Below are 12,570 nucleotides of genomic sequence, written 5' to 3'. Positions count from 1 at the left end.
ATTTCATACAGGACATTAAAGTCCCAGATTTTTAATCAAAATATATTTTTTTGTTCTGCCAGTTTGAGATCACTAACAATTAGAAAATCCAAAAGGAATACTTTAAAAACATCATGAGTCAACTTTAATAAGTAAAAATTACAACACTCTTCTCCCAGCAATGAGCAAGTCTTCCTCAAATGCAAATGAGGGTTAAAACATGGGGGTACAGGAAGTTTCTGCCACAAACACAAGTAGCCAGATGGATCTGGGTAAATGGTGCTGTAGACACAAACACTGGAGAAGTACACAAAGGACTGACAGCTAGGCCCGAAACAAGATGGACACTACCGAGCCTGTGAGGCCCATACCCAACACCAGAATAGACCACTGTCCTCAAAGGAGTTAGACAAGATTTCCCCCAGTGAACAATTTTCAGTTCCTCTTCTTTCATTTATCAAGGGTTCTACACTGTTTCATTGAGCAGACTTAATTTTTACAAACTTTAAGCAGAGAAGGTAAAAAAACAAAACAAAACAGAACAGAGTAGGAGAGAACTATGATGTTAAAAACGGCCACTAGTAAACAGCTCCAGACAGTTACTGGGCAGTTCCGGGTTTGAAGATGAGGCTTCCCAACTCAAGCAAGCACAGAAGTCGGTGGCATACAATCTGCCTTTTATCACCCATATCCTTAAAACAGGACAAGATGGGATAACCAGAACAGGTAATATCACTGAGGTTTCAAGTAGCAGCTAAAATGTGCCAGAACTCTCCACCCTGTCCAGGACTTTTGTTCTACTTCCTCAACAACAAAAGGAACTGTTTTCTTAATAAGGCTTTCCTTTCTCCTGCCAGGTGGACACAAGGCTTAAAGTAGCCTTCACTACTCAGACATCACTTCCACCAGTTTTGCTTTCTTCTTCTTCTTCTTCTTCTTCGTAGTGTCACTGTCCTAGAGAAAAGAGAAAGCAAGCTTACAGCATCCGTTATTAAAACAATTAATGACTCCTCACAAAGGAAATCTGATAAATTCCACACAGGTATGTAAGCTTTTCCAGGACCTGCAAGGACATTCTGGGAGAAATTTTGCATGTGACGTGAAGTCTGTGACATCCTAGTAGTCTACTTTTATACACTGAACATTCACACGATTAAGGTATACATCATTCCCACCCACAGTCAACAGAATTTGAACTGAGCCCATTAACGTGCTAGGTCCCATGAGGGTGGACCGGGCACTGCGGAACACAGGGAAGCACTAAAGGTACTGTAAAGAGATCAAGGTAGCATCCCACCCTTAGGCTATAGCTTTTTTAAGAGTAATGAAGCCAGCATCCCCTAATTCTTTCCCTAGACAAGGACTAAGCTAGCCCAAGGAATCCAACCATGTTTATACGTACCACATCTCCAGGCTCGCCCCCACTCTCTAATGCAGCTTTGGCCTTCTTTTCCTTTTTATTCTTCTTCTTCTCCTTCTTGATCAACTGGGGAGCTGCTGGAGGGGTCTCATCATTTTCACTCTCACTCTCTCGCTTCCGCTGAGATGAAAATGTTTGGTTGAAAGTTAGATCTTGAGCAGTTATAAGACGAGAAAAGTTCAGTACAGCAAAAAGTCTTAAGAACCCAACTAGGAGCTAGGGGTATAACTCAGTGGTAGAGCACTTGCCTAGCACATGTGAGGCTTGCCTAGCACTGGGTTCGATGTTCAGCACCACATAAAAATAAATAAAATAATAAAATAAAGGCATTATGTCCCTCTACAATTAAAAGAACTCAACTAGATACAACAGTAAATTGAAACTGTGGGACACAACAGGAATACCACAGTAGCAGCATGGGGCTTAGGGACTAGAAGGCCCTGAGAAGCTGTTTCTCTCACAGTTGGACTACAGGACCTAAGAGTGCTCCCCAAGTTCGCACAGAAAGTAGGCAAAGTCAGAATTCACATCTGAAAATTGAGAAGTTCTGCCCAGTTTATAAGTCACTCAGTATCACCCAAGTTGCCACCCCATACTTTACTTTGACCCTTTAAACACTGGATTGGTGCTGGCTAGTCTGATTCTCCTCCCAGCAGACACACAGGAACATAATCAGAGGGAGCCCGCAGAGCTCAAACTAGAACCCCAAGGCAACTATGAGATATTATCTGTGTGTGCAGTGCAGCTAGGATGAGGGTGAGAAGCTGTACTGAGCCTGACACCAGTGCTTAGAATTATCTCCTGAAGCACAGTGCAAACAGATCACGGTATGCCACTCACCTTTGGGACTTTTACTGCTTCAGAAACTACCTGCGGGGCTTTTACCACTTCAGGAACTACAGGTGTGGTTTTTAATACTTCAGCAACCACCTCTCTCTTGCCAGAATCACTGAAAGAGAAGCAGCAGTAATAAGTCAAACTGCGTGAGCAGCTTTGCACAGCAGTTCTGTTATATTCTGGGTTATTCAGCAATACTGGGCAAGTCACCACCAACATACTAACTCTGCACAGAACTCTCCTGTTACTGTTAGAGACTTACTCCCTCCAGAGTCAAAAGGCCAGATTAGGAAGATAACTGTCTGCTGTATAGGCCTAAGCTCTTACCTGGCCCAGGTAGCCAGGGTCTCACAGAAACTAGCAAGAATTGAACTGTGACACTGGGTCCTATGGTTGGGCACTTGGCATATTTGCTCAAAATAAAACCTTAACCCTCCACCAGGGCTCTGCAACCTCTTGCCCTCACCTGTCATCAATGTCCAAATGGCAAGTTTCCTGTCTCTACCCAGTCCCTGAAACATCTTACCCTCACCTGTAGTCAACGTACTCCTGCTTCCAGGTAGCAGGAGTGCTATCTGTGGGCTTGCCATGCTTGTCCAGAAGGCCTTGCTTGATCATTAGCTTCTTCTGACTGGCCTGGGAGAAGGTTGGGGTTTCAACATTAGAATGGTATATCAATGCCAAAAGTAGACATTGTGACTGCACACTGTACCCTTAAACATATCCTGTCTACACAGAATGGCATAACATTTCTCTTGTGTATTCTCAGCAGAGCCTCCCCCTCCTCTGCAGAACTATCCTGAACTGTTCTCTCCCCACCCCTCCTCACCTTATTAATACCTAACTTGCCCTTCACACTGGTCTAAGAGAAAATTCCTTGTCCAAATGCACTGACCCAGATAAACTCCTCATTGTGGATTCCCCAGGTGCTGTGGACCTCTCTGCACTTCTAACAGTCATTAATCTGGCTAAAATTCAGCATCCTACTACGTATTAATCCAAGTAATGCCCAACTGTTTTGCCATGAGACTGCAAATCTCTGAGGTCTAAGATGCAGCCTATCTCTATTCACTGCCAACAATCCAACACGATGTAAGGCTACGGCAGTAAGGACATACCAAGAACTGCAAGAGTGGGTACTCACAGTAACAAAGCAAAATAACCCTGCAAGGCCTACAACCCAGTCCTACTTACCTTTGGGCCTAAACCCCACTTCCGAGGGTAGGTATCTCTCTCCATGATCACTCTCTTGATCTTGGCTACTATACCATGGTCACAGGTAGAGATCACTGCTGTGGTCATTAATGCAATAGCTGTAGGTATTGGAAGGAAAGGAATGATTTGAAGGGGAAGGGCCTGATAACAGATGAATCCCAAATCTACTATTTCATGCCTTTAAAAACCCCACTTACAGCTCTGAGACCTACTACCTTAACTGGGGTTTCCTTTTGCTCAGAATGTGGAGAAAAATCCTCCATTATAGGAAGGAAGCTTCTGAAATGATGCTAAACTTCTCAATTTAAAAACACCTAACCAAAGCAAGTGGATACACAACAGCAGGCTTGTGGCTTAGGACATGTATAGGCTTGGTATACATGTCCCCCGAGGGCCACAGAACACTCAAAGTTTCAAGGATTCATTTTCTTCTCTCTGTGGGACTGGAGACTTCTATGGCTGCCACACCTGCTCACAGAGATGAGCAACTTGACATGCTTTGCTTTACTTCAGGTATAAATTAAGACTCTTGAATGAATAGTCTGATTTATTAAGGGCACAGAATATTTAAAGTTGTAAGGGACGATCCAATAGTAGCTAAACTTTAAAACAATTTACTACTTAAGCTACCTGCGAGCAGACAAGAAGCAAACTAAAGGCTCTTTTGATTACTATAGACAACCAACCACAACCACTCATCACCAGTGATTTCCTGTATTCTCTCAGAGAGCCAAGAATCTACTCATGTGAAAGGGGAAACCCTACTTATCTCCTCCTCACCTGCACTGACTGACCTATCCCGCAGACCTCAGGAGACACCATGAATGGATCAACTTGAGGAGTTGGGACATGGAGACTGGCTCTCAGCAAGCATAGCTATGATGGTGCAGAACAGAGCCCATATCTCCACAACTGATGATGGTGACATCCCCCCTTACCCATGCAGATTGCTTCCCCCTTGGTAGTGATGACCACAATCTCCTGGTTGACTTCAATGCCATCTTCATATCGGAGAACACCTGGAAGCATGATCTTGGCCCCATAGCAGATGGCATTCACCTGAAAGGATGGTATCACACGTGAGGCCCCCAACCACTGTCTTCCTACCCACTACACTACAACAGGAGAGGTGGCCTGAGAGTGAGAAAGGTGGCTAAAGGCACTGATAGTTCAAGAGGACATCAAGGGTCACAGAATAGTAGCAGCCTACTGCATGCTAGGCACTGCTCTAAGAACTTTACACATCTCATTACTCCCACAAATCTCTAGCTGTCAAAGAACACTTTCCTCTTTCTTCACTAAGTTACATAATCAGATTTTTAGGTTTCACTTTTTCCCTGGGACATACAGGTGCTGTCATTATAAACAAACCTGCCATAGCTTTCCTGAACTGTCCTTTACTAACCTTTACCAGGTTTTGGCATAGAACTTATAAGCCAGTGGTTACCTCCCTAGGAGTTTGATTGCACCCAATACATCCATATATCTCACGACATCTTGTCTTCACTTGACTAGATCTATTGACCATATTCCACCCTCTCCTTAAATTCACCCAGAAGTCTGATCCCAGAACATCACATTTATACTGTTCACTCTTCATGTGATTTTTTTCAATTCTTAATAGTGTTTTATTACACCTCTTTAATCCTTTAACCTTTTATTACACACTACAACATATAAAAATGCACCCAATATCAACAGTTTTAATAACTGAATGCAAATAATTATCAACCTCAAATCATTATGTGGAAATATCCCTCAGGTTTGCAAAATTTTTATGGCTACACAGTATTTAACAAAACTTGATTATGCACCAAGTCACAAAACAATCTAAATTTATTAAAAGCTACATTCTCTAATTGTAATACAATTAGAAACAAAAAGACTATTTAAAAAATTCTAGACTACTTGGAAAGTAACTCACACTTAAATCACCTTAGTGTTAAAAAAACAAAGGGTTGAACTAAACTGCATTTTACCTGCATCAAGAAAACTACTCTTTCTTGTTGTATGGTACTAGATTGAGATTGGACCCCAGAGCACTTAAACACAGAGCCACTTCCCCAGTACCCACTCCCCCATTTTTGGCATGTGCCACTGCGTGCAGCTGAGGACTTTTCTTAATTATAGTATGTTATAGTAATTATATAGTAAATCTGCTAAGAAATGGGCTTAATAAGGTCAGTGGGATTTAGATTTTATTGCCTCAAACTATAATTTAAACAGAGCAAAGGTTTTTTATTAAAATTCCCAGAAGATAAAAATGGTTGTTATAGCTCTGAAACTGTATAGTCTCAAAGTTTCCCCATCAAAACAACTTTTTCTAACAATAATTTAAATAAGTCAAGGTTTCCTAAGCACATGCAGAAGTAACAAGTTATAGGACGCCAAATTTTTTTTGTATCAAGTCTATTACCTGAACCAAGTTACTTAGAACTGTTAAAAAGTCAATGTTTAATTTGCTCTATTTTGAAATGGAAGTAGAGTTAGCATTAAACCTTCATAACAATATATCTGGTTTTGACTTAATAAGAACTTAGTCATAAATGGGCTGGGGCTGTAGCTCAGTGACAGAGCACTTGCCTAGCATGCATGAGGCACTGGGTTCTATCCTCAGCACCACATAAAAATAAATAAAAGGCGTTCTATCCATCTACAACTACAAAAAAAGGATACAAAAAAGAATTTAGTTATAAATGTTTCCATTATTAACAATGGAGACTCTAGTACCTAATCTATGCCAATGGTGCGGGGGGACCAGACCCCAAGGAAAATGATAAATTCAAGTTCACAGTGCTAATGTTTCAGTTTTAAAAAATAGAATGAAGATTTCAGGACATGGACCATGTTTCATCTTTGGAGTACATCCTATCCAAACATGGGCTCTTAATCCAGAACTTACTGCACTATCTTTCATAACCAGTCGTTTATGAGATGTCAACAGCTTTTCCAAAGGGTAAACAACTCGCCGCAGGTAACTCTCATCCTTGTGGTTATCGTATAGCCACTGAGCATCAAGCACATCATGCATCGTCACCATATGGTCCTGAAAAGCAGTCACGGATGAAAGTAATTCAGCGTCTTCATATCTCAAATACCCCACCAAGAACCCAAACTTCTTAAAATTGAATGTAACTTGTCTGCTAATCCAAGGTCATTAGGAGTCTTTGGTCTTTTTAGAATTGCCCCTCTTCTGGATATTTTAAGTGTTGCTATATTAGATCAACACAGGCATTTTTGTAGGCCAGGAAGTAGATTAACAGATTAATACTTTCTATCTAAGCATCTTCCCCAGCCAATTTTAATGTTCCAAAGTTTAATTAACTGAACAGGGAAGCTGCCCTGAACTGAACTCAACACTTTGGAAATTGTCTTTCCCAGGATATGAAGCATGCAAAGTTCCATCAAGGGCTGGAAGATATTAAGAATCAGTTCTAAAACCACTAGCCCCATAATGGCATACCTTTTCACTCATGACTCCAGAACGAACCCTCCGAAGTTCCTGCATCTGACCACCAACTCCCAACAACAAGCCAAGGTGTACACACAGTGTCCGAATGTAGGTGCCGGCCTCACAACTCACCCAAAATATTCCTAAGACACATATACAAAAAAGTAGCACTCATTTTCCAGAGCAAACAGTTACGTGGTTATGAACCTGAGTTATTCTCCACCTGAGCCATCAGGACTAGAGTGACAGATGCAGGACAAGAATATACAACATGGGAAGGGCACCTACTTTTAACAACAGAATGGAATCCTCAAAAACGCATTCCTACTCACTTATGGTCTGTGGCAACTCAGTTCCTCACAGGCCTAATGACTCACCTAATCTTCTTTCGGGATCATATTCAATCATTTTACTTTCATAGATAGTCCTCACTCGCAGCTGCCTCTTTACTGCCGCAATAAGTGGGGGTCGCTGGAATAGGGCACCCGTCAGAGTTTCTAGGGCCTAAGAATAAGCACAAACCAAAGCACTTTTATCACAGATTCTTACATAAGATTAAAGGGCATATTTGGGGAATATATGACATAATCAAAACACAGATTTATTTTCAATTATTAAAGATCTAAAATGCCCCCTTTTAAACATCTTTTTCAAAATTTTTTAGTTGTAGATGGAGACAATACCTTCATTTTTTATGTGGTGCTGAGAATTGAACCCAGTGCCTCACACATACGAGGTAAGCACTCTACCACTGAGTCACAACCACAGACCTAAAATGGCTTAGTTCTAATCAGAATCTCCTCCTCAGAAAAGAGAAAATGTCCCCACCACCTGTAGTCCCCCACTGAAAAGGGCACAAGAGAGGCTAAGCTATGAAAGCTGACCTGTCTCTAGATGGTTAGGGGCTCAGAAACCCAAGCAGTCAAAGGTGTGCCCTTCCTACAGTTGAAGACTTACCCTAGAAAGCTGAGTCCCCCCTTCAATAGCATTGTGCAGCCGGACAATTCCCACATACTCTTTGCCTGAAAAATGACAAAAGAGTAGTCAGGTGTGGCCACTGAGTTTACTATACTTCTTATATGCTCAATCACTGCCATTTTGCATAGCAGAAAAAGCAGATTAATTTTACATCATGTTTCTGTAAAACTTTTATTAGAAGATTTCATGGTGCTGATGGGGAAAAGAAATGAAGTTACTTTCTCTCATGTGGAGGTCAGTGTGCCAACAAGGACAGCTGGAATACCCAGTACAGAACTCACCTGGAAAACACCTTGCAAGGTAAGAATTTTCTCAGGTGAAAATGAGGGACATGGCACTTAGGCAGCAGGAGAGGAGCCTGGAAAGACAAGCCCAGAGCTGCCCCAGTGCTAGAAATGAATTAGCTGACTCAAAGTGCACATGCCCCGTACCTGGAACTCCAAAAGGAGACCCACCTGCATCTGATAGAGGATGAAAGGCACATAAAAACCAAAACAATATCCTTGCTTCAGGAATTCTTCTAATTAAGAAATTTCCAAGAGCCAAAATGTACAAGGGAAGCAAATGCAGAGTGTCTTCCAATCTCTTAAGTAGCCAGCCCTTTGCTCCCTCTTTCACATACCTGCACTCTGCTGTGATTTCACCAAGCGAGTTGCACGTTCTATGCACACGATTAAACAGCCAGTCACCTTCGGATCCAGGGTGCCACTGTGTCCTGTCTTCTCCACCCGAAGTATTCGTCGGATCCAGGCTACCACCTCATGGGAAGAGGGGTTAGAGGGCTTGTCAAGATTAATGAAACCTGTCCTAGAACGGGAAAAAAAATAATGTACTACCTGCTCCTGGGCTCTCCAACCAACCAACCAAACAATAATTTTTTGAAGAATTAAAAAGAAAAAAATCTATCACAGATAAGGGTCATATATTCAGGGCGAAGCAATTCTAGGATGCCCCTACTTCTTTGAATATGAATCATGTGAAAGCATTATTTTCAAAAGAACCTAAGTTTGAAAAATCCTCGATCCCAACATACTTACCTGATATAGTCCCCAATCTCCCTCTTCAGAGGATTTGAACCACAAGGAAGAGGTGTATAGTGTGTTGTCCTTACATTTAGTTTATCGAAATTCTAGACAGAAACAATACAAAATAAATTCACCACTGACACATCTAAAACAAGAATTAGCACCACCGTCAACCATGATATAGCAACCCTTTGAGTTCATAAATCTAGACTTTTGCTCCTACATTTCCATTATTTGCTGTGACAGACTGTTAAACCTCCTTAAACACTGGGAAAATTCTCAATATTAATAAGAACAAGACAAATTTGAGCACTTATTTGTAGATTCAAGTCATTGCTCTAGAAAGAGACTCACTGGGGTACTACAGAATATATGCTGGGCTTTGCTGTGCAGAATCTGAATAAAACATGCAATAGCTTTGATTTTTCTTAGCAACAAAAGAGCCAAACTGAAGATGACTGTCACTGTTTCTGAACATGGTCAGCTTGTTCATCTTTCATCACCAGTTTAGTTTTATCATGGTACTTAAAACCATAGCAATGTTTTAAATGTCTCCCTCCCACTCCCGGACTTTGTGACCTTGCCTACCCTGTTCACTAGCACATTTCCAGGCCAACAACAGAAGAGAGATATTGCCTAAATGACAATGATGATCTGTTCAAGCAGAAACTCAACTTGATTAAATGATATAAATACCATTCTTTCATCATCCTATACACAATGATTTATTAAAACTCTGTCAAGGGGTATCTCAGTCACTATTTCTCTAAGACTCATAGCTGCTACCCATTTTAATTGTTCATGAAAATTATGAAAAGTGATTTCATACTACGTATTAGTAAGTATCCAATTTAAACTCCAAAGAAATAGCCAATGCTATATGCCAGAAACTGTGCCTTAATAGGTTTCATAGAACACCTCTTTAACCCTCAGCACATCTTCCTAAGTGAAGATACAAGCAAACTGCCTCAGAGACTGGTCCAAGACCACACACAATGTGATGTAAATGGGTCTGGCCTAAAAGCCCAGCATTAAAGCAGTACAAGTTTGGCCCAGAACATGGTGCAGGTGTACAAGATGGAATAAGTTAAGAAACTGACCTGTTTACCAATTTTGATAGTCTAACATTATGGTGACATTTATACTGTACAACAATATTTGGTGCACTGGAAGTTTTAAAATAACATAGTCCTTTATCTCTGATAGCTGGAATATTACTGTTTTAGACTATACCATGAGGTAATTTTTAAAGTGAAACATACTAGCAGTAAATAATTCTTTTTTGGTACCAGAGACTGAACTCAGGGGCACTCAACCACTGAGCCATATCCCCAGCCCTATTTTGTATTTTACTTAGAGACAGGATCTCACTGATTTGCTTAGTGCCTTGATTTTGCTGAGGCTGGCTTTGATCCTCCTTCCTCAGCCTCCCAAACTGCTGGGATTACAGGTGTGCACCATTGTGCCAGGCTAGCAGTAAATATTCTTAATGAACTGTTTAACAAAGTCAGGCAAAACCTGATGCACATAGTACATACCTTCAGCAACAAGGGCCACTGGGATGTGTCCAACTGAGCCACTTTGGATTCTGGTTTGATAAGAAATTCTTCAGCATGTTGTATTTCCTTCAATAGGACAGATGAATGACCTATTAGATCTTTCCACCTAATTTTGAATAATTTCATTACTACCAGAGAGGTGTATGCCTTTTAAATAGCAAATAAGGCACTGTGTGTCTTTTCACCATCACCTCCACAGGGAAGAAATGAACTAGAAGTTCATTAGGTGAGGTGAACTGCCATTAAGACAGGTGCAAACACATTAAAAATAAAAGGAAATGGTAGGTCTGCTGGTGGGACAAGAAAGAAATTCAGGGAGAATAGTTGGTGTTGCCAGCACCACTCAGTAAACTATGTGTAATTACAAACTTAGGTTGTCTGCATTTGTTATTTCAGTGTTTTGGCTCTACACAACGACCACCCAATGCCAGCCCATTCCTTGAGAATATTTAATACTTCTTTCCTTTAGTTTATTAAGTAATCTTTCTTTTTTAGTCAAAGCAAGGTAAAACACATTCCTACTCACAGCTACATCTTCTTCTTGTAAAGATTTCCGGTCCTTTTTCTTCTTATGTTTCTTTGGTAAAATAACTACTAAAACACGAGATTTGGGGTTTTTCCAGGAAAACAAATTAAACAGAATTGAAAGTCAAGACAGGTAGAAAAAAGATTTTAAGTCTAGCATTAGCGCAGAAAACTTAAATGTTTAAGGCCAAACACATGGGTCGACTGCCTGGTAATGACTGCAAGCTGTTGCACGTGCTGGCTTCCCTTCCAGCTCACCACGTGGCTGTGGCAGGGCTCAAACACCCAACAGAAGTGCTCACCCACAGGCCAGAAAGTTCCGCAGGCGGCCACTCAACTGTTCATGTGGGGTGGTGTTCTCTAGTACTTTTTGAACTCAGTTATCCCCGTTCCGGGACCACCTGGCCTTTCCCCCACCTCTTCTTAGTACCCTTGCTCCCCTCATCCCATGACACTAATGGCGACCCGGATCCTAGGTGAACTCTCATAGGTGGGAGGCCCGAACCCAGTGGAGTAAAGTTGCCGCGAGAGCTTCTGCTCTGGACACTCCTCCGTAGAGTCAGGGCCAAGAGACAAGGTCGGCCTAAGGCCCAGCAGATACGCGGCAGACCCACCGGCGGGAACAGGCAGCAAGCGCGGGCCCTGATGCTACCTCCCAACCCGGGGCTCCTCAAGACCTCAAAGGGCCACCCAGGTCTCACCACCCAGGCGCCCGCAGGCCTTACCTTCTTCATCCGCCATGTTGCACCACACCGCGTGCGTGCCGGGCAGGCCACCCCAGAGGCAACTACCGCAGACTCCCGCCGCTAGGGTCCGTCAGGCCGCGCCGCCAGGACCCGCCCACCCGCGCGCCGCCCTGTGCGTGCCGCGCCGCAGGGCGGGAAGGGGAGGGACCGTACTGCGGGTGGGGCCTGGGACGCGCGCGAGCCATCTGCTCAATTTCATTGGCTGCCTCAGCCCATTACAGGACACAACTGCGCATGCGCCTCGGGACTTACTCAGCCTCTGGTGGTTCGGGCTGGAAGTGCAAGCGGCGTCCGCCTTCGCGGCTGGGAGCGTGTGGGCGTGGTCCCAGCAGTCACTTGCTAGTGGTCTCACCTTAGACTTCCCACACTAAGACGCCCCGCTTACCGCTCTGTAAATAGAAACTCTTGGTCTTCTCACGCCTACCCGTTCAATTTGGTGTGAGAACAGTTACGTTGAAAAAATAAAATGTTGAGGTACACAAAGGATGAAAGCCCTTTGCTGCGTGGAATTTACATCCAGTTAGGGCAACGCTGACCAATACGAATAGAGTGCGAGCCACGTGTGAACTTGCACATTTTCCAGCAGGCACATGAGAGAAAAGTAAAAGAAAAAGATGAAAATTTTTAAAGTAATTAATTCTATTTTGCCCTGCATAGCTATTATCATTTCAACATGTAAGCAATACACAATGTTATGGATATTTTACACTTTTTAGTACTGAATCTTCCCAGTGTGTGTTTTACACCACACTGTACACCTCATTTCGAACTCCACAGCTCCACGTCAAGTGCTTGGTGGCCAAAGGTTGAAGAAGCACCTTCTTCTACTCTTCTC

General features: G+C 42.5%; 1 protein-coding gene and 1 non-coding gene across 3 annotated transcripts; both read right to left on the bottom strand.

Moving 5' to 3' along the window:
* Window positions 1-21: 21 nt before the first annotated feature.
* On the bottom strand, window positions 22-11,831 carry Dkc1 (dyskerin pseudouridine synthase 1). 2 transcript variants are annotated; one of them, XM_047535811.1, is made up of 15 exons: window positions 11,715-11,831; window positions 10,991-11,058; window positions 10,444-10,530; window positions 8,918-9,009; window positions 8,503-8,687; window positions 7,860-7,924; window positions 7,280-7,406; window positions 6,915-7,045; window positions 6,354-6,497; window positions 4,390-4,510; window positions 3,431-3,549; window positions 2,769-2,872; window positions 2,240-2,348; window positions 1,382-1,519; window positions 22-933 (listed from the first exon to the last, which is right to left on the bottom strand). In XM_047535811.1, exons 1-15 carry the CDS (start codon window positions 11,728-11,730, stop codon window positions 865-867), a joined length of 1,575 nt encoding a protein of 524 aa, XP_047391767.1. In that variant the 5' UTR covers window positions 11,731-11,831; the 3' UTR covers window positions 22-864. The 2 variants fall into 2 exon arrangements, with proteins under 2 accessions (XP_047391767.1, XP_047391768.1); XM_047535812.1 differs by having other exon boundaries at window positions 10,991-11,055; window positions 11,715-11,790.
* LOC124972747 (small nucleolar RNA SNORA36 family) lies at window positions 6,687-6,818 on the bottom strand. The gene has a single exon (XR_007106527.1). It is a non-coding gene; the product is annotated as a small nucleolar RNA SNORA36 family (small nucleolar RNA).
* Window positions 11,832-12,570: the final 739 nt, after the last annotated feature.

This window comes from Sciurus carolinensis, chromosome X, assembly GCF_902686445.1.
Source record: "Sciurus carolinensis chromosome X, mSciCar1.2, whole genome shotgun sequence".
In the NCBI taxonomy this organism is placed as follows: domain Eukaryota; kingdom Metazoa; phylum Chordata; class Mammalia; order Rodentia; family Sciuridae; genus Sciurus; species Sciurus carolinensis.
This window is presented reverse-complemented; position numbering and strand designations above follow the sequence as displayed.

Excerpts from the sequence above, each read along its gene's own strand:
- Dkc1 (XM_047535811.1), bottom strand. Across the intron at positions 9,010-10,443 it reads AGTGGCCCTTGTTGCTGAAG|AATTTCGATAAACTAAATGT; the intron begins GTATGTACTATG and ends GTTTCTGTCTAG. Across the intron at positions 7,046-7,279 it reads TGATCCCGAAAGAAGATTAG|GAATATTTTGGGTGAGTTGT; the intron begins GTGAGTCATTAG and ends TATGTGTCTTAG.